At 46.0% G+C, this 17,459-nt stretch overlaps 4 protein-coding genes across 4 annotated transcripts; 2 read left to right on the forward strand and 2 right to left on the reverse strand.

The window, feature by feature from the left end:
• Positions 1-4,600: 4,600 nt before the first annotated feature.
• Positions 4,601-7,139, forward strand: HOO65_050408 (Inheritance of peroxisomes protein 1; the record flags this gene model as incomplete). The annotated part of the gene is made up of 3 exons (XM_071003201.1): positions 4,601-4,976; positions 5,101-5,837; positions 5,895-7,139. The coding sequence occupies 3 exons, from the start codon at positions 4,601-4,603 to the stop codon at positions 7,137-7,139; spliced, it is 2,358 nt and encodes a 785-aa protein (XP_070858467.1).
• A 371-nt stretch (positions 7,140-7,510) lies between these two features.
• HOO65_050409 (uncharacterized protein) lies at positions 7,511-8,098 on the reverse strand (the record flags this gene model as incomplete). The annotated part of the gene is made up of 1 exon (XM_071000886.1): positions 7,511-8,098. The coding sequence occupies one exon, from the start codon at positions 8,096-8,098 to the stop codon at positions 7,511-7,513; it is 588 nt and encodes a 195-aa protein (XP_070858468.1).
• Positions 8,099-9,857: 1,759 nt separating this feature from the next.
• HOO65_050410 (uncharacterized protein) lies at positions 9,858-11,576 on the reverse strand (the record flags this gene model as incomplete). The annotated part of the gene is made up of 1 exon (XM_071000887.1): positions 9,858-11,576. One exon carries the CDS (start codon positions 11,574-11,576, stop codon positions 9,858-9,860), a length of 1,719 nt encoding a protein of 572 aa, XP_070858469.1.
• Positions 11,577-12,455: 879 nt separating this feature from the next.
• Positions 12,456-13,766, forward strand: HOO65_050411 (golgi transport complex component Cog5; the record flags this gene model as incomplete). Its single annotated transcript, XM_071000888.1, has 1 exon — positions 12,456-13,766. One exon carries the CDS (start codon positions 12,456-12,458, stop codon positions 13,764-13,766), a length of 1,311 nt encoding a protein of 436 aa, XP_070858470.1.
• Positions 13,767-17,459: the final 3,693 nt, after the last annotated feature.

The following is a 17,459-nucleotide window of genomic DNA, read 5'->3' on the forward strand; positions in this document are numbered from 1 at the left end:
CAGATATAGATAATGCACTACCGCTCGCTTTTTTAACTATTGACTCATGGGGTATCAATGAAATCACAAGGCTAGCTGAGAAGCCACAATTCAAAACATGGCGGACTGATCGCTGTAGATTCCTCATACTAGACCAAGCACAGCTCCAAGGCATCACTGCATACTTCAAGGTACAACCTATCCTGCTTATACCAATAAATGACACTAGGGGTGTTTTAAGACTTACTCAATTGTATAGTTTGGATTCTTGCGTTTGAAGTTGCCTGCAACATGCCGTAGGCTTCAAACTTGGGATACGCCAACTCCGCCCAGCCTGAGACCATTTCCATTTGATCCAAAAAGTATTGCTTCCTCCACAGAGTTTAACACTATCGATTTGCGCCAAACAAATGGGATCACCTTCTTTTTCTCACCTGATTCCATCTACGCAATGCATCCCCATACCAAGATGGCCCCTTGTGCCCAGACAACCTATCAACGCCTATCTTCCCGAGTCCGCTTCCCATTGACTTGGATTTACGTCCCATTGCCGCAAAAGGACTCAATTGTTTCCCTTATCGCACAAACGCCAATTCGTGCCCGTCGCTCTTCTATATGTTTATCCTTACTTGTACGTTCGATGTTATCACAAATACACAACACTAATGAAAGCTAATCCTATTCAGCTCCGTATGAAACTAGCCGGTGATGTACCAATTAACTTTTTTGAATCAAACGACGCAAGGACATTGCTACTATGCGAGTCGCCTCCAACGACAATTGTGTATGGCACAGATGAACATGGACAGATTTTCATCGTTGGAGCCTGTTCTACAGAAACAGAAAGTATCTCCCCGATAACTCTACCTAGTCAACCCTTTGTTGCCAACCCCACATTCACGGATTGTTATTTTTCATCGGCCCCCCTAGAAAACGTCGACCATATCAGGATCTTCAATGATGAGGAAGATGGCTTTTGCAAGGGCATATTGTTACAATACCAGAACGGCGCGCAACGATCACTCGGCCAATGCCGACTAGGTGTTGACCCTGTCGAAGATTGTATAAAACCGGCTGCCATATGCCTCCGCCCCAAAAGCTATTGTAAACCTGGGATCACACGCCCGCTTCAGGTAGCTATAGTCAAGGCCTCCAGGACACAGGATCATGAGCACAGTGAAGAGGGGTTGGAATGTTTTGAAATGAAAGGCGAGCTGAACTTCTGGTTTTACCTTGAAAAAAACACGTTGAGAGTAGTTGGGGGGCAGAAGTTAAAGTAGGGCTAGTAGGCAGGTTATATAGCACATGAGTACATATATAAAATACGTGCGGCAAAAGAAATCGACACTTGAGACAGAGCATGGCATTAAGACACTGCAAAGCATCTAAACAGTTGAAACTAAGTGCCAAGGTCTCATATCTAGTCTTCAACATCGGCAAGATGAGTTGTTGAAGCATCAGTTCTCTTAAGCAGTGCTCCTACAGACTCGAGTCTCGCAGTTAGCTCGCTGCTTTTCTCCCCTGTTCCAAGGGTTTGCTTCACCAGCTTGTTTTGCCTGGACCCAATGTGCTTGAGCCTCGCTACCACTTCACTGTCTTTATTCTTCCACTTGCTGCTTTTCTTCCCCAATTCGTTTCCTTTCTTTCTCGGCATGCCGCCTCTCTGCTTCTTTTTCGTTGTTCAACTGCGCAAGCAGGTCCTCCAATCCAGCTATTCGATTTCCCGACATTTCCATCCAGGAGCTTGGATAACTGAATGCAAACTAGCCAGCTCAGAGATTGTAGGGAGGTCAGACGGGAATAAAGAAGTCACAAGATACAAGCGATAAGGTCAAAGGACTACAAGGTAGTACACAAATAGAGGAGGAGGGGCTCTTCGCAGACAGCAGGCTCTCGTCCAAACAAAGCATTATCGATGTCCCTATTTTTACTCTCTATCTCTTGTTCCTAACCCATCTAAGCAAGCTATCAATCAATCAATCAAGACAAAACAGGAAACAGGCCACATAGTAAAGCATAAGTGAATCAGCTCAGCTGCGGACATATATATACCTCCCCTCCCGCTGTATGTAGTACGTAATACTCTAAAGTGTCAACTAAATACCCCAGTGTGCGTCCCTGTAATTATTATTACTCTCATTTAATGCCATCGGCAATCTGAACATTGTCACTTGATACCACGTCTCCTCATCTATATTTTGGGGTGCAGTTTTTGTCCAACCTTAATGACCGCCCTTCATACTGCAAGTTTCGGCAGCCCGCCATAATAGATACCGCAAATATTAGTATATGCCAGTGTGAAGTCGTCGCGCCTAACCTCAGCTCTGACGAAGCCCTTTTTACTTAATAATTGGGTTTCATAGCGATCCTGGCTTCTCCTTGAGCCACTAACTAATATTGCTTACAGGCGCAGGTGCAGTGAAATAGTTTCATGACGATGCATCCATATTAAGATATTTCGCCTATTACGATACGCCTAATTAACGGATATACCCCTAACTTTTTGCCTGAGGCTCACATGACACCACAAAACAAAAATTATGTTGGCGCCTATTTCAGATCCTCTTATCGATAAGCTGATAACGGCGCAGGGGTTCATTTATGCTGAATCGTCATAACCCTACCTTGTTGTGCAGTGTGCTTCTTATTCACCAACGAGAAACATAATCAACCATGCGAAAGCTAGTGAGTAGAAACAAAGCCACGGCCACATCATCAAATCCTCACTTCCATACAGATCAAGCCCCAGAGTCGCTTCTTTTAGTTTTAGTTTTCTTATCCTGCTCAGCAAGTGCTGCCCAATAGCTCTACTCGCCGCATGCTTTCACAATTTGTATTGCATATTCGTGCACAACTAAAACGAAGCACGTAGCTATCCTTGTAGTACAGCTAGAGCTTCTCTTTCCTGTATGACCTCTCGCTTCTCGCTTTACATATAGCAGCAACATTTCATTATTCCTTGAAGCCTGCTCTAACTGTCTGTTCCCATGTTTCACTTGCATTAACAACTCCATAAAAGGCAGGCATAACACTAACAGTTAAGGGCCTCTTTTCAACAACTTACCCCTTCACAAAAGACATGTCCATTCAGCAACAGGGTAGTACTCTGGTTAATGTTAACTCGCTAGACCCTATCCCATTGCTATCGCCAAAACACCACCTGGTGTCCTCGCTCCTCTCTCCCTGCCTTTTTCACAGTAGGCATCTTGATTGATCTAAACAGCACCAAACATGAAGGAGAGGCAAAGAAAGGGCGGTTTGATTGTCCCATCATGCAATGCTAGAAGAGCTATTAACCTTCGTAATGTTCCGTCCTTGTCTCCTCTTCGTAGACGTTAAATATATTCAAGTTCAAGTCCTTGTCTCCTCTCTTTCGCTTCTACTTCTTTGCCAATCTTCTCTTATCCCTCATATCATAGCCATACGCATAATGACGAACATAAAGAGAGTATAACAGTAGGGTTGATGGCACTCACAAGAAGGCATCGGACAAGAAAGATTTCTTTTCTTCTTTTTCACCGTTGAGCGGCGGGGGCTCATGTCTCGATCTAGAAAACCCTGGTCTTGGGGAGCTTTGGGATTCCTAAACCTTTCACTTTAATCCTTGTCTCTTTCTCTACTCCCACCCCAATTTTCATCTCAAGACGAGGGGGAAGAGTGAGGGGACCAGGGAGGGGGGGGGGCCTAATCATTTCAGCTCCTAGGAAGAAAGAGGAGTCCTCGTTTGTTGAATTTCTTTCTCGTTTTCACTTTAATTTCCCCCTCCTCCTTTGTGCTGCTGTCTTGCTGTCTTGACAACTCTAGACTGTACATGTACAGACTTTTACCCAATCGTCTGATCTTTTACCTTCATCATCGCGCCTTGCTGCGTTTCTACCTTCACAAATCGTTTCAAAACCAAACGTCATACATATCCAATTCGTCACTGCTTCTGCTGCTTGTTCTTTGGCATTTTTCATGTTCAAAGCGCCTTCCCCCAAACCAGGAATCCCGAAGTGGCCGCATATTGGCAGCCCATCGACTTCGAATCTGGCATGACCTTATGCAGCAGGTTTCAACGACAAGCCCTGAGTGAGCTGTTGAACGTGTGGGACATCTCTGTCACTTGCATAGGTAAAACAACGGCCACGACGAACTTTTGATTTCTCTTTTTGTGTGCACAATTTTTTGAGTAGCTGGCTAGGCTTTCCCGTCCTATTCGTGCTACTCTCGTCATTTTATCCTTTCCTGCAGGCTTTGCTTGCAGGCGAGACGCCACAAACACAAGGACCGGCCAGCAACAGCCTTTCTCGCGACACCCTGTAAAGTAATTGGGCGACGTTATTATCCCAAGTTTCTTTCTTTCTTTCTTTCTTCCTTTTTCCTTTCGCTTCATTGCTCTCTGCTTCATTTTCCCTCTTGCATGCTTCCAGCTATCTTTTAACTCATGATTATTTTTTACCTTTATTTTCGTCCTCCCGTTCTTGAAACCCGAATCTTCATTTTCTCCCCTCTAACGCCCGACCACATCTCCGACCCCAATCTCTAATTTTCCCAAACCAAACCACTTCCCTTTTTGACCCTCTGCTTTCTGGCTCCCCTCACTCCGTCTCCTGTCCTCCACGGCAAATCACATTGTACCATGGCTTCGGCCTCTGAAGCGGCTCAAAGCCGCTACGCAGCTGGCACACCTACAACTACGCCATCGCCAAATTTTGCTGCTTTAACGCGAGCAGCCGCCTCTAGATCTCGGACGACGCCGCGGCGAGTGGTCACGAATCCTACACCCCGTCTCGCCTCTTCAGTTCCTTCCGAATACGACGCCTCTTCACCAGCAAATGCTTCGCTTGCAGAGTCCAAGGCCAATAAGAAAGTCGAGACTCTCTACAGCCACCCGAATGTCAAGATCATAGCATTCAGCGCTACTGCCCGGACAGCCCCGCGAGGCTCAGCCTCTCAACACAGCCCCAAAGAGGTTCTCACATGGTCCTCGCATATGGAGCGAACTATTGCCGTGGGTAGGTGCAACGAAGTCCAGCGCAACTTAAATCAGCACATGTAGTGGCTTTCCATTTGTCCTTTGCCCCCCTGCTAACAATTGCGTCTCCCACGCAGGCGCCTTCAAAATCTATAGGGCACCAGGCTCAGTCGCCTTCCTTAATTGCGGCTCGGCCCTACAACCCATCCTCCCTAAAAGCCAGTGTTGGTGTCTTGACGAAGAGGGATCTCGCTTTGTGCTACAAATACGCCGACCCCAATACTGGCGCATTGAGCTCCCCTTGGACAGCTCCGACGACTGCCACCGTGCAGAAATCCTGCGCGACATTCTAAGCGGAATTCTACTTTTCGAAAAGACTGTCTGTCCCTTTGAACGTACCTTTGCCGTTGAGATACTCAACACGCCCGAGGACTGTACCGCCGCGTCCGCAAAACGCCAATTATGGCGACCCTCAGATACAGCCTTCGTTAGTCCACTTGGCCCCTACGATAAATCCCCAAGTACAGCCGATATGTACGGCAATGCCCGCCCCGAGAATTCACAACAGCAACAAAAATACCTCTACAACAAATCCCCAGATAGTACATTGGAGCGACCGACTACATCACACTCCGAGTCCTCGCTCTCAGGAGCATCCGAAGTAGAATCCGAGTATTGCCTTGAAGAATCGTACCTGCTCACACCCAAACTTAAGCCCGCTCACCTGGAGGTCAAGCCTATGGTTACTAACCTAGAGGCCAAAATCTCGGCCGAGAGCCGGCGTCAAGAGTGGATTCGTAAGCAGTACGTCCATTCACTCCAGGACGACAAAAACAAAGGGCCAGCGTTCCTCGATGACTTCGATGAATTTGACGACGATACTAGCGATATTGGATCTGTAGTCAGTGATTTGACCCACGTTAGGACAATGACCTCGCGTAGTTTATACAGTCGACAGCGAGAAACCACTATTTTCGAGGCGGAAGATGCAGCTGCGCGCCCCGGACGCAATATAAGCAGAGACGTACGCCGTAGCAGCAATGAAATCCATGAGGGCAGTGGTATGGGCGGAAATTCAGTGCTAAAAAAGCGTCTGCGCCGTCCGGGATTCCAAGCACCCAGGTCTGGCAATATGCCACCGCATATGAGCATGTCTTCATCTACTTCGATGGCGGCCGCTGGCGATAGAGCACATTCTCGGCCACAGTCCCCCCTATCTATGGCGCCACGAACAGTACCTCCGCTTACCATGGCTCCCCGACCAGCGCACCTGAAGTCCGCGCGCATGGCGTCATCGTCCTCCTCAACATCCTCCACACACTCCTCAGTGTCTACAGTATCCACGTCCTCAAGCCAAGCGACAGTTACAGCTAGCCCCATTTCACCAGGCGCCCCAGAGACCTCCCCAGGTCATTCCAGCACTGAAAAAGAGTCTTCGCGCCAAAATCCGCCCAGCACAAAAAATATGGCCTCAGCAACAGAAACACTGCCAGCGGTCGACTGCATCAAAACTACCGAGCGGAAACCCAGCGACTTTTCAGCGGCAACGGGCAAGAACAGCGAAAAGAAAATCGCGCTTTCAATAGATACTATCTCTTCTCCTGTCGCCCAGGAAAATACCAAAATTCAGGCCTCCACCAATCGCCTTGCCCAGTCTGGCGAGATATCGCCAACAATAGCAACCCCTTCTAGTCCCTTGAAACGGTGCATGTCTCCGATTCCTTCCTCACTCCACCAACGCGCTAGCCATCGAACCACCACTAGCATCTCTCAGCGCACCGCCCTGTCTCCTCTCCCATCGATCGCTGATTTATTTTCACGTCCTAACACCCCACCTAGCAAGCGCAATCATAACGTGTACAATCTTGTGCACACTGGTGGTCACTTGCGTCGCATCCCATGGTCGATTATGGCCAAGACATGTGATTTGATCTTAGGCCCACCCCGAAACCTCCTCAGACTGATGTTGCATGTTGCAGCCAAAATCGTCGCTGGCCAATGGCGTGGGTCCGTCTATGGCCATGGTGCAAATGGCACCCAAATACCAGTTCATTGGGATTATTCTGATGACTTTGAGACTGTGCCAGGGCAACAAGCCAGCACTATTGTTGATGACATTGATGAAAATGGCGACGACTACTACGCTCGGGGCCGCAAACTGGCTAGTGGGTGGCTTTCGTCTGATGAAGGAGACCTTGACTAGACACCGGGGTCGCATTGTTGGCAAAGACCATTTCAGTCCCTCAGCAATCGTTTATTTGCCCCTATACCCACCCTCCTCTTTGCACTGTCCCCTCAATCATACCGGAATGCATCCAGCTAACTCTCATATCTTCCACCAACGTGTATAGTCATCTGCTCTAGGGACATGCACGCATTCATCCGTACAATAACTTTACGTTCATATCCGGTTCTAGTTTTATTTTCGTTCCACATTTGTTTTATTAGCTCAATACCGCATAGTAGTAATATTCATATTTCCATATTGAAAATACGGACAAAGAGAGTAATTCATCGTAGTTTTATGTCTTTTATATGCGCTTCTATCGAACTGGGCTACCTCAATCAACAAAATCAATCCTTGTTCTCAGTCTTTTCTGAAGACGGGAACCCCTTCATGCCCACACCCAAGTCCTCTCCTAGTTTCTTGCCTTGAATCATGACGTCCTGGCAATCCTGGAGGCAGAAAATCATGCGCACCCACTGTGTCTTGCTATCATTTCGCCATTGGTGCATTGTCGCTCTCTGGATCATGGTATCCCCTCTGCCCATAATAATTTCTTCTCCCGATCCCATGACAGCAACAACTTCACCCTCAAGCACAATGCCATAATCAAGACTCTGCGTGCGGTGCATGATGCACTCATGGCCAGGCGCAATATCAACATAGCGCAGGACAGTGCCGTTGGGGTTGACAAGACCTAGGCGGCCTGAGTCAACTAGAGCGTCATGGGCATAAATATCAGCATCTTCAGAAAGCTGGGCAGGAAACTGGGTTGTGTAGGCAACGCTCATGCCTAGACGGTCTTCTTGAAATGAAGTCCACTTTACAGGACGCACTTCATGTATTATAGCAGAGCCCGTGGAATCATGGCCGGTGATAATGGTCCTCGGTCCGGGGAGCGATTCAGAAAGCTGATTTTCGGTGGCAGGGCGTTGCATGGTGGTGATGATGGTATAGAGAAATATAAAGGTAAAGGCGACAAGAAAGACGGTAAATGGCGTGAGTTGAAGCATAACGACCCGGGGCGGAGTGCGCGCCTTTTATGGACGAGCGTCAATAACAAAAGGCCGGTGGGGTTGAAGGTACACAGGGCGTTTCTTGTCTGCAGGATGTGGGATTCATGCATCAGGAGGCTTCGGTCTTGGTATAGCATTTATTTTAGTTAGGGGAAGGCTGCCCAAAGTTCTTGGGGGAAGATAGCTCAACAAGATTTGTTAGATTAGAAATTCATTTGTTTGTCTGGGGCCTTGGCAATAATAATGGCGTATGGACACGCGTTGATCTGCTGTGGCTGCCGCCCACATTATTTTCAGTGGATGATGTCGAGAATGAGAAACACAGTAAAAGGGAGCTAGCAAACAAGGGAGCCGGCAACAAAGGAGTCAATCGACCAAGAATATATACATCGAGCTAAGGAGACCATAGTGAAATAGCTTATAAAGTGGCACGTTTCAACATAGGTCGTAGTGTTGTTTCAATATGGTGATGTCGGTAGATTGAGGGCACTAACCGATCAAGTGCAAGGAAGGAGCCAGGTGGTGGTCAAGAAGTGTCCATGCTTTCCGATTTTTTCTTCACAGCACCCACTCTCTAATAAAGCTTAGCACAACAAAAAAGCTCCCAAAGAGACAAGTGGGGTACTACAACAAACAGCAAACGACAAACAAACAAACAAACAAACAGCCCACAGCCCACAGCCCACAGCCAAATAAGGAAGACGAAAAGGCGGGGGCTCGCTGCTTAAACCTACACAAAAACACGATTCAGGTTTCAAAGATGCAGTTAAAACAAGCTACTAGTAAAAAATTATTTTGTGCTTGGGAAAGTACGTATGTACCACTGTACTACATAACCGGTAATGCAAGGACATACACGAAGAACGATCAACCATCACACAACTTGCACATTTTAACTCTGTAGATATAGATCTATAGCAGTGCTCATTTGCAGGGTGTATTACCATAGAAAAACAGTGAAATAAAGGACACTTCCCTTTTCTTCAAAGACCTCTTTTGAGCAACATACCACTACATTTTGTATCCACATCTTCCAGGTTCGAAGGAAGCTTCCCTCAACAAAACTCTCTGTCTTGCAGGATCAAAAGTCCCGCTGTGGCCGGTTAAAAAATGGCAGTGGCTTGAGGTAAGTGGGCGCTATAGTACTCGCTTCAACCTGCCAGCTAGTTAAATCTCATCTTTTATCAGCTTGATTAAATTAACAGGCCTGTTTTTGACGAGCGGCTCGTTTTTCTGTTGCTCTTTCCTTTTATGCCTCATTCCTCAACATCTCTTCTTGTTCTCTACATACATCCCGTGTTCTACTCGTTGTAACCTTTTTCATGGCTGCCTTGATGGCTTGGCTATATTTCAAACGTGTTATGCATTGCCAGAAGGGATCGGGACAAAAGACACTCCGCAATTCCTATTACTTGCGTCTCAACACTCAATATGCGGGAACAGGTAGCGGCATGATGAATAATAACTATCTCAAACGTAGGCGCAAAAAACAAGACCAAAGAGTATCAAAGCGGAGACGTCGTGTTTAGCGGGTTTTTATTACAAAATAATTATCTTAAGGCCTTAATTCAAGTCATCAGTTACACAAGCCTCCGCAATGTATTTCAAGTAGCTATATAGATGAGGACCCATAATCTTTGCCCCTCCTCCCCAAAAGTATGACACCAGCCTCCTACATATTCTAGATATCCAACATGCTCTTAATTTTTTGCGGTTTGGGGTTCAACATCGTTGTTGAGTCTGCCGACTCCGACGACGTGTAAGAATCTGGCCGAGGTCGTGATCTAGACCGCACTGACGACTCATGGCCGCCAGAGCCTGAGGCCGATCCTGAGGCGCTAGCTCCATACGGGGGAGGCGGTCCATCTTCTTGTAGCTCTCTAAGTCTTTCTGGTGTAATGCGAGGTGGAGCATTGGGGAATAGCATAGAAGACGCTATCTCCATCGTGCGCTCGTAACGGCGCTGCTCTGACTTGCCCGTATACGGCGTCGGCAATACCACTTTAGAACGTCGAGATGATGCCTTTGATTGGGGTCGATCATTTGGCGGGCCACTGGGCGACATTTCGATGTTGTCCTGGTATGTTCCCGTGTTTTCATCCGACATCGCGGCAGCGGCATCCATACGGCGACCGCCACCAACAGCAGCCACACGACGACGGAGGCGCTCCATCATAGTCAAGTTCAAGTGGTCATCGCCATGGACACGCTTCCACCAATTGGGCTTGTTCACAATTCCCAAGCTGGCATCAACTTCAGCGCCACGGACTCTGCGCTGTCTAATGAGTTCCAAGTCCTCGTTTACATGATGCAAGCCCCAGATAATCTGGATCAACATGATCATGACCATAGGCGCATAGCCTCCAGCAAAGATTGCCGTAACGTCACCATCAATGTTCACAGGATGGATATCCCACCGGAAGCATACAGCCCACTGGAATGCAATCATGACTGCTTGACACGGCAGAATAAACCAAAAGCGAACAGGCGTGTAGCGGAAGAAGTTTAGAAACTGATAGAACCAGTTACGGCCTCTGGGCTTATAATGCCAGATCGTATGGACAAGCGACACAAAATTTATAATGTAGCAAACCACGAGGAAACTGGCGCCAACTTTGAAGCGGACTGCGTGGACAAATGGCTTTGTTCTCAAGTCTATTTGCTGTTGAGACCTCTGCAGTTGTGTTTTTCCCCAGCTCTGCGGAATAATCATGAAGAAGTTCAACCACAAGAACAAATAGTACACCAGCGGGAGCCAAAACTCAAACATGCCACGTTGATCGAATTGCGGGTATGCGAATGGGTTTGGATCAATCCATTGGCGCTCCGACCACGAGTTCCAGTGGCGGATAGCCTCCCAGACCAGTGCCATAGTGCCCATTTGCGCCAAATACCAGAAAAAGCTTGTGATAACGATGGGGATAGAAGGCAAATAGTATCGATCGACATCAATATTGGCGAACATGCCAATAATTCCGCAAGCGCATACAAATGAGCCCCAATACCATTGCCAGCGACGACCGATGGGGAAGAAGCGACGTTCGGTAGGTAGATGTAGACGGCCGTGCTTGCGCAGACACGGGAGAATGAAGAACAAGCAGATAGCAAACAATACAACAAATCCCGTGCCCGTCTTAGCACGCGGCCCGATATGGTTGAGGGCCCGGTAACAAGTAGTCGAGTTCGCAAAAGAGCCGTTGGTGAAGATGGCATACGGAAAATGCGGCTCAAGCACCATCTTACATTTTGAGAAGTTACTAATAGTGTGGTTCTCATACAGTGTGTAGTTCCATTGCTTCAACAGTGTGAGGTTGAGGTGGTGGCCACCGAAAACCGTGTCCGTATCATTATCGCCTTCCGGCCATGGAATCGAATTTTCGAGGGGGACGATTGTTTCCATCGTGGGGTAATGAAGAGGTTGTCGGCGTTGTCTAAGAAAGAGTAGTAAAACCGAGCCGTCACCAAAGCCAGTCTAGGCGGTGAATAAATTCAGTCTCAGAAAAAGCAATTACTAAACAGTTATTGCCTCGTCACCACAAAGAGAATGAATGGGAAAGGAAAAATGCGACCGAAAGTATCAAGTCACTAATACCCTAACATCATTCTGAAGCAATGATGAAAGGAAGAAAGAGCAGAGTTAGAAAAGCCAAGGAAAGAAATAAAAGAAAGCGAATACGAAAAAAAAAAGAAAAAAAGCCAGGAAGAGGCAAGGGAGAGGAAGGAGCTGAGACAAGAGCGGAAACTACTCCAAAAACTTCCTGCACTATCCAGCTCGCTGTCTCCAACTTGAGCCCCAGTTTTATGGTGCTAAATTGTCAGCCTCTTGTTTTTTTCCGGACAATTCCACATTAAGCCCTTTCTTACTCAGTAGTCCGATGCTGCCGGCAACTCAAAATGGAGATAGTGCTTACCACAGTTTGAGCAATTTTCTTCACTTGATAGTGAGATTTACTGATCTCAAAGAAAGAAAGAAAAACAGTGTGTTGCTTCCTTTCATAGACCACATCACGTAAGATTATAGGTCTATTCAGCTTCTCGCTCCATTCCTGCCGCTCAGCAGTGGGGCTAGCTAGGTTCGGTTCGCGCGTTAGTAATAGCCGGGCGTTTTTTTTTTTTGCTGTTGCTAAAAGTAATATGTGCTTGTTTTGATTTTGGCCTATTCCGTTTACTTTTAAAGGGACACCACCCTCCGTTTTGTTCTCTTGATTCTAATCGATTTCTTCCTAGCACGCAAAACCTCAAAACACCAATCATCTTGCTATAACTTATCTCTCCTACAATGAACAACAAAAAACGTTCCTATGTTGACTACAGGACATTTCTGGACCCCACCTTCCAGCCTCCTGCGTTTATACGTGATCTTGTCCAATCAACCGGTGGTTCAGACGATCAACAGATAGATTTTTCTACCCCCTTAGCACGAATTCTTTTTGATATCCAAGAAGTAAATTCCGACATCGATTCGGTGACCACTGGCTCAGCTGGGCCGCTTCTAAGTCATACTCTGGGTCAGAACAACGCTAGTCAAAGCCTTACGGATGGGCTTGACGCCCTAACCGATGCTCTCTACCGGAGCCACCTGCATCTAGAGCGTGAAGTGGGCATCACACATGATTTTGCGATCATGACCCAATACGTAGCCAGACGAGTCACATCAACCCATAGTTTGCTGACATCACTTTCAACCTTTTTCAAGCTTAGTCGGCAGCTAGAGATTCATTGTCTGGAATTTTTGCCTGTTGGTTACAGTGAACCACAAGCCTACCCTTCACTTGTCCACTGTGCAGAGATCATCATTTCCACCGAGTCGATGACTAACAGATCTTCTCCTGATGCAGTGGCCAGGAGTTTGGGGTACATCGAGATCGTCAATCAAATCCAGGACGCCGTCATTTTACCGATATCTAGTGTCGTACTGCAACAATCAATCCGAGTCATTCGCGAATTTTCGGTCCCTGAATCCGAAACCTTTGCCCAGTCTGAAGCCAACAAACTCCGCCTTGCTTCAAGCTTCCACGCGCTCTACTTTATGTCATATTCTGACTTTGCCCGTTGTGCCCGTCCCGACCGTTCTTTCAGTTCATTCAGCCCATTATTGCTTTACAAACATATCACTATGTATATCCGAAGGACAGTTGATTTGTCCACGCATGCCTTTGGCGATTTCCTACGTCAAATGACACTCCCGCACAATGGCATCTCACAGATCATAAAGCATGGCCAAAATATCATGGCACTCGAACACGTTATGAGTACTTGTTGGCCTAAGAAACACGAAGTGCTGCCTGGCGCGCCGATAGAGTCAAGCTATCTCACAACATACCATAAATACATCGGATCTCCGTCGCTGATAAAGTTGTTCTGGGAGGTTTTAACCGACAAGATTCGTGATCAGGTGGCGCCTATTATTATTATTAATCCTATTAGTCAACTAACCATATCCAGTGCCATTGAAAATTTCATCCTCACCGGATCCCGGATGCCTGACTCATGGGTAACCGTAACTGAACCCCAGCGCGAAGATCAATTCCGGATCCAGCCAGAAATAGAAGCCATGACAACAGCGGCGATTAGGAAAGCCCTCAGTTAACAATGATCAAAGACAGCAAAGCATTGCTAGGGGCCACTTGAAAGGCGAAGTGGGAGTGAAAGGAATAGGCAAACAAGTATTATTACTAGATGTCTTCTAGCGGTTTTTTCGATAGCAAATTATTATTTCGTTTTCCTATACACTCTTCCATGTCGATTGACGCCCAATAATTACGGGTAGTGTTACTTGGACATTACTTTTTGCAGTAAAATCTCTATTGGGCAAACAACAAATAATACATGAGGCGAGTAACAAGCTTGCCTAGAGGCATATACACTTCTCTCGTGGAAATTTTGTCGTCAGCCTTGTAGAGGGCTAATTCTGTCTAGTAACCACCAATCTGGCGTCGTTCAATCTTGGTAATTCCCGTAGATGTTAAATAATGACAAGTTCAAGTTCAACAAATAGTACAGGGCTACTTTATCCAAAGTTGGTAGCCAACATAAGCACTACACTTTGCATATAACGAAGTCTATAAATCACGAGTTAAAACTTGCGCGATCGAAATCATTTGGGGATTTCATACATTATCGAGCAGCCTTTTATCACCAACCAAGCCACAAAATAATTGACACTAGCTAGTGTAGCTATGGCATTTTCCAGATCCAAAATGCAAGCAGAATCCCGATGCAAGCACTACTTTATCCAAGTTACTAGCGGTACTAGGGGAAATATCATCATTTCATTGGTTTAATTCACCCTGCTACTAAAGGCGGTGAAGGATAACTGCTCAAACTAGACCCAAGATTACCGTACCAAAATTCGAATACTAACTCTGTGGTACTGCAATAAACCAGTTACAGGACGGCTGGGTTGACATCTCAACGCTTCTAGTGGCGATATTTTCTTGGCTCTCTATCGTGTGTTTCGAGTTTCCAGAACATGAGTATGATACAATACCCCGTAAGGTGACAGCCGTCAAGTGTTCGGTTTGGCCCGTAGCTAACCCAATGCATAAAAAGGTGAGGCACTTTTGTTGATGTCGCCCTCTGGACTGTTACTATAGAGCTACGTACGTAGACAGTTCCATCTTTGCTCTCTGTCTGAAAATAGCAAATTTTCCATAACGGATAAGACTATATTAACAGCCCAGGTTAAGTCCATAATGCATCGCAAAAGCGACTGATACAATACTACCTACAACTCTATCCTGCCCCTCGATAACTTGTGGTTGAATCCCAAACAAAAAATTGGTAGCGACGAGGGGTTTACTTCGGTTTCTCTCATGTCATGTTATTTCCAGGTTTCATAATATAGTGACAACCGGATTTAGGCACGCGATGGGGTTTTTTGCTCTAACCCTTATTTATGTTTCTGTTTGCAGGTATTTATTTCGCTCTCATTTGTTACCGTGTCATCTACATTCTTTCCTTGGTGTCTGGTTGACTTTATGTTGCAAATTAGACTAGGGTTACATGCTTAATAGAAGGGTTATCTTTGACTATGTAAGCTGGCCTCTTGATAGATGCCAGATTTGCACCGCATTGATCATTATTACCCACGAACGGAAAAAAAAAATACACATCTTCATTGCGATGGGTGTTCCGCTCTGTCAGTTGGTTATATCCCTTTCCTAATACCAAGGATAATGCAGATCTTGTGAGTTTCTTGTAGAAATCAATGGTTTATTACAAAACCTTTTCTCTTTGACGAGAGATTTGCTAGTGATGTTGTTTTGGAGAAGGCAAAGATGATAAGTTAGAATTTTGGAGATGTAATGGCTTTTGAAGTAGTAGCGAGGGGAATTGGGACTACAAGGACTGAATCGTTGTATTTACTTTGTTTGATGGGATTGTTAGAAGATCTATTCCTCGACTTTGAGGCTAGTTTAAGTGCCAGTTGCACAGACATATGTAGTATAATTCAACAAACGAAATACCAATCGAATGATTTTTTGTCTGGTTCCTTTTGTTTCTTCTTTTTTTTTTTCTATTATTCATCTTCTATATTTCATATTCGATTTATTTCATGTATCGTATCCCACTGTCCGAGGAAAGACCTATAGCCTAAGACGGCTGTCCTTCAAGGATCCCTGCTTACTCGAGTCCAGACCGAGTTCTTGTAGAGTGCGATTGTCTCCTTTTAGCCCTGTTATAGCAAAGAGTATGGTAAATAGAATGGTATGTCTCACCCGTCTCAGACAAGGGGCTACTATAGGTCTGGGTAGATATGGAGATGGGACGGCTAACATCTGTGCTCTCTTTCTCTCTTGTCTCCTTCTGCCTGAGCCTGGACCCATCTGTTGAGAATCATCTGCTTTGTGTACAACGTTGGCCTTATTTGTACCTCTGGGTGACTACTTGGTGCATACGACTTTTACGCTGTATCATCTCATTTACTGGTAGTGGAGCTTTTTTTTCCTTTCCTATTTTCTCTTTTTCTCTTTTTGTTAAATGCCTGATTTTATCTCATTATATTTTGACCATGTATCAATCCTTCCTGATGGGGCTACAGCACTACTACTCCTACAAAATCATGGGGAGGCCTTCAACGTCTTCCTGGAGAACGCTGGTGATAGGGGTAAAGGACCACAAAAGAGGAATGGAAATGGGAAAACGCATAAAGAAGAATGAGTTGATTGATGGAAAGAAAAAAGAAGGCTATCTCAGCGGAGTAGCATTGGTAATGGGAAAGGAAACTAGGAGTAGAAATATGTTATATCAGAACACTCAATAACTTCAGCCCCCCATCTTCGTTACGACCAACTTTGAAAAAAAGTGCGGACAGCCTGTACTGTGCCTAGTATACATACATTGACTAGAAGTGCTTGCTTCAGGCTTCCTGTAAGCGAGAAGAGGCTTGGCACCAACTCTTGGAAATTTGGAGTTGCTCAGTTGTGCCCGTACTAAATGTCAAGCAAAAACGGGCGGATGATCTGACTTGGGCGAGAAAGGTATCTCTTGGGATTTAAGCACTAAGTGTAAATTGTATTAAATCTTAGATCCAGAGCCTTGTGTGTACCAGACCGTCTCTGACAATTAGCCCATATTAACAAGCCTGCTTTTTGGTGTTAAGACATAAGGGGAAGGGAAGGGGATGAGGACGTGATGATACTTCATTGGCCAATTACCTAGGGGGAGAGATCTGCAGCTACATGGTAGCGCTTTTCATTTAGTTTTACTGAGTGGAGAGGGAGTGAGTGTAAGCAAAGGAAGCGAGTGCAGATACATAAACGACGTAGCTCCCCTCCCCTTCTTCGGGGCATTTCCAGGTATGACATTAGAGTCACGGTATTTGCCTCTCCATAGGCTTCTCGTTTGTTCTTACTCCTATAGCACATTATTGCATTTCCGAACCTCGCCATCTTCTATCTGATAAGAGGAGATCCTGATTAGAGAGTCTAAGACTCTATACCTTCTTCTATACTTTGTTATACGCGGCGCCCATTAACACATGCGATCATTCTATCTGTGACGGCTTCGCGTGCCTCGTTAAAGTGTGTCCTCTGACACTTGACCAGAGAAGAGCCAACGGCTGGTTCTCACATCTTCTAGCGCTCTACTCCTGATTTTACTCAAACTTCCGACTCGGTTCATCGCACACACCATCATGAATTCTACTTACCACCTGGAAAATCAAGGCCAGGTCGTGGTACCCGCAATCTCAGGTCTTTTGGGTCTGACTTCGCTCTTTGTGGGTATGAGATTGTACACTAGAGCTCTGCTAAGCCACTCATTATCGTGGGACGACTTG

Source organism: Ceratocystis lukuohia (genome assembly GCF_044167205.1).
Source record: "Ceratocystis lukuohia strain C4212 chromosome Unknown Supercontig5_pilon, whole genome shotgun sequence".
Taxonomy (NCBI): Eukaryota; Fungi; Ascomycota; class Sordariomycetes; order Microascales; family Ceratocystidaceae; genus Ceratocystis; species Ceratocystis lukuohia.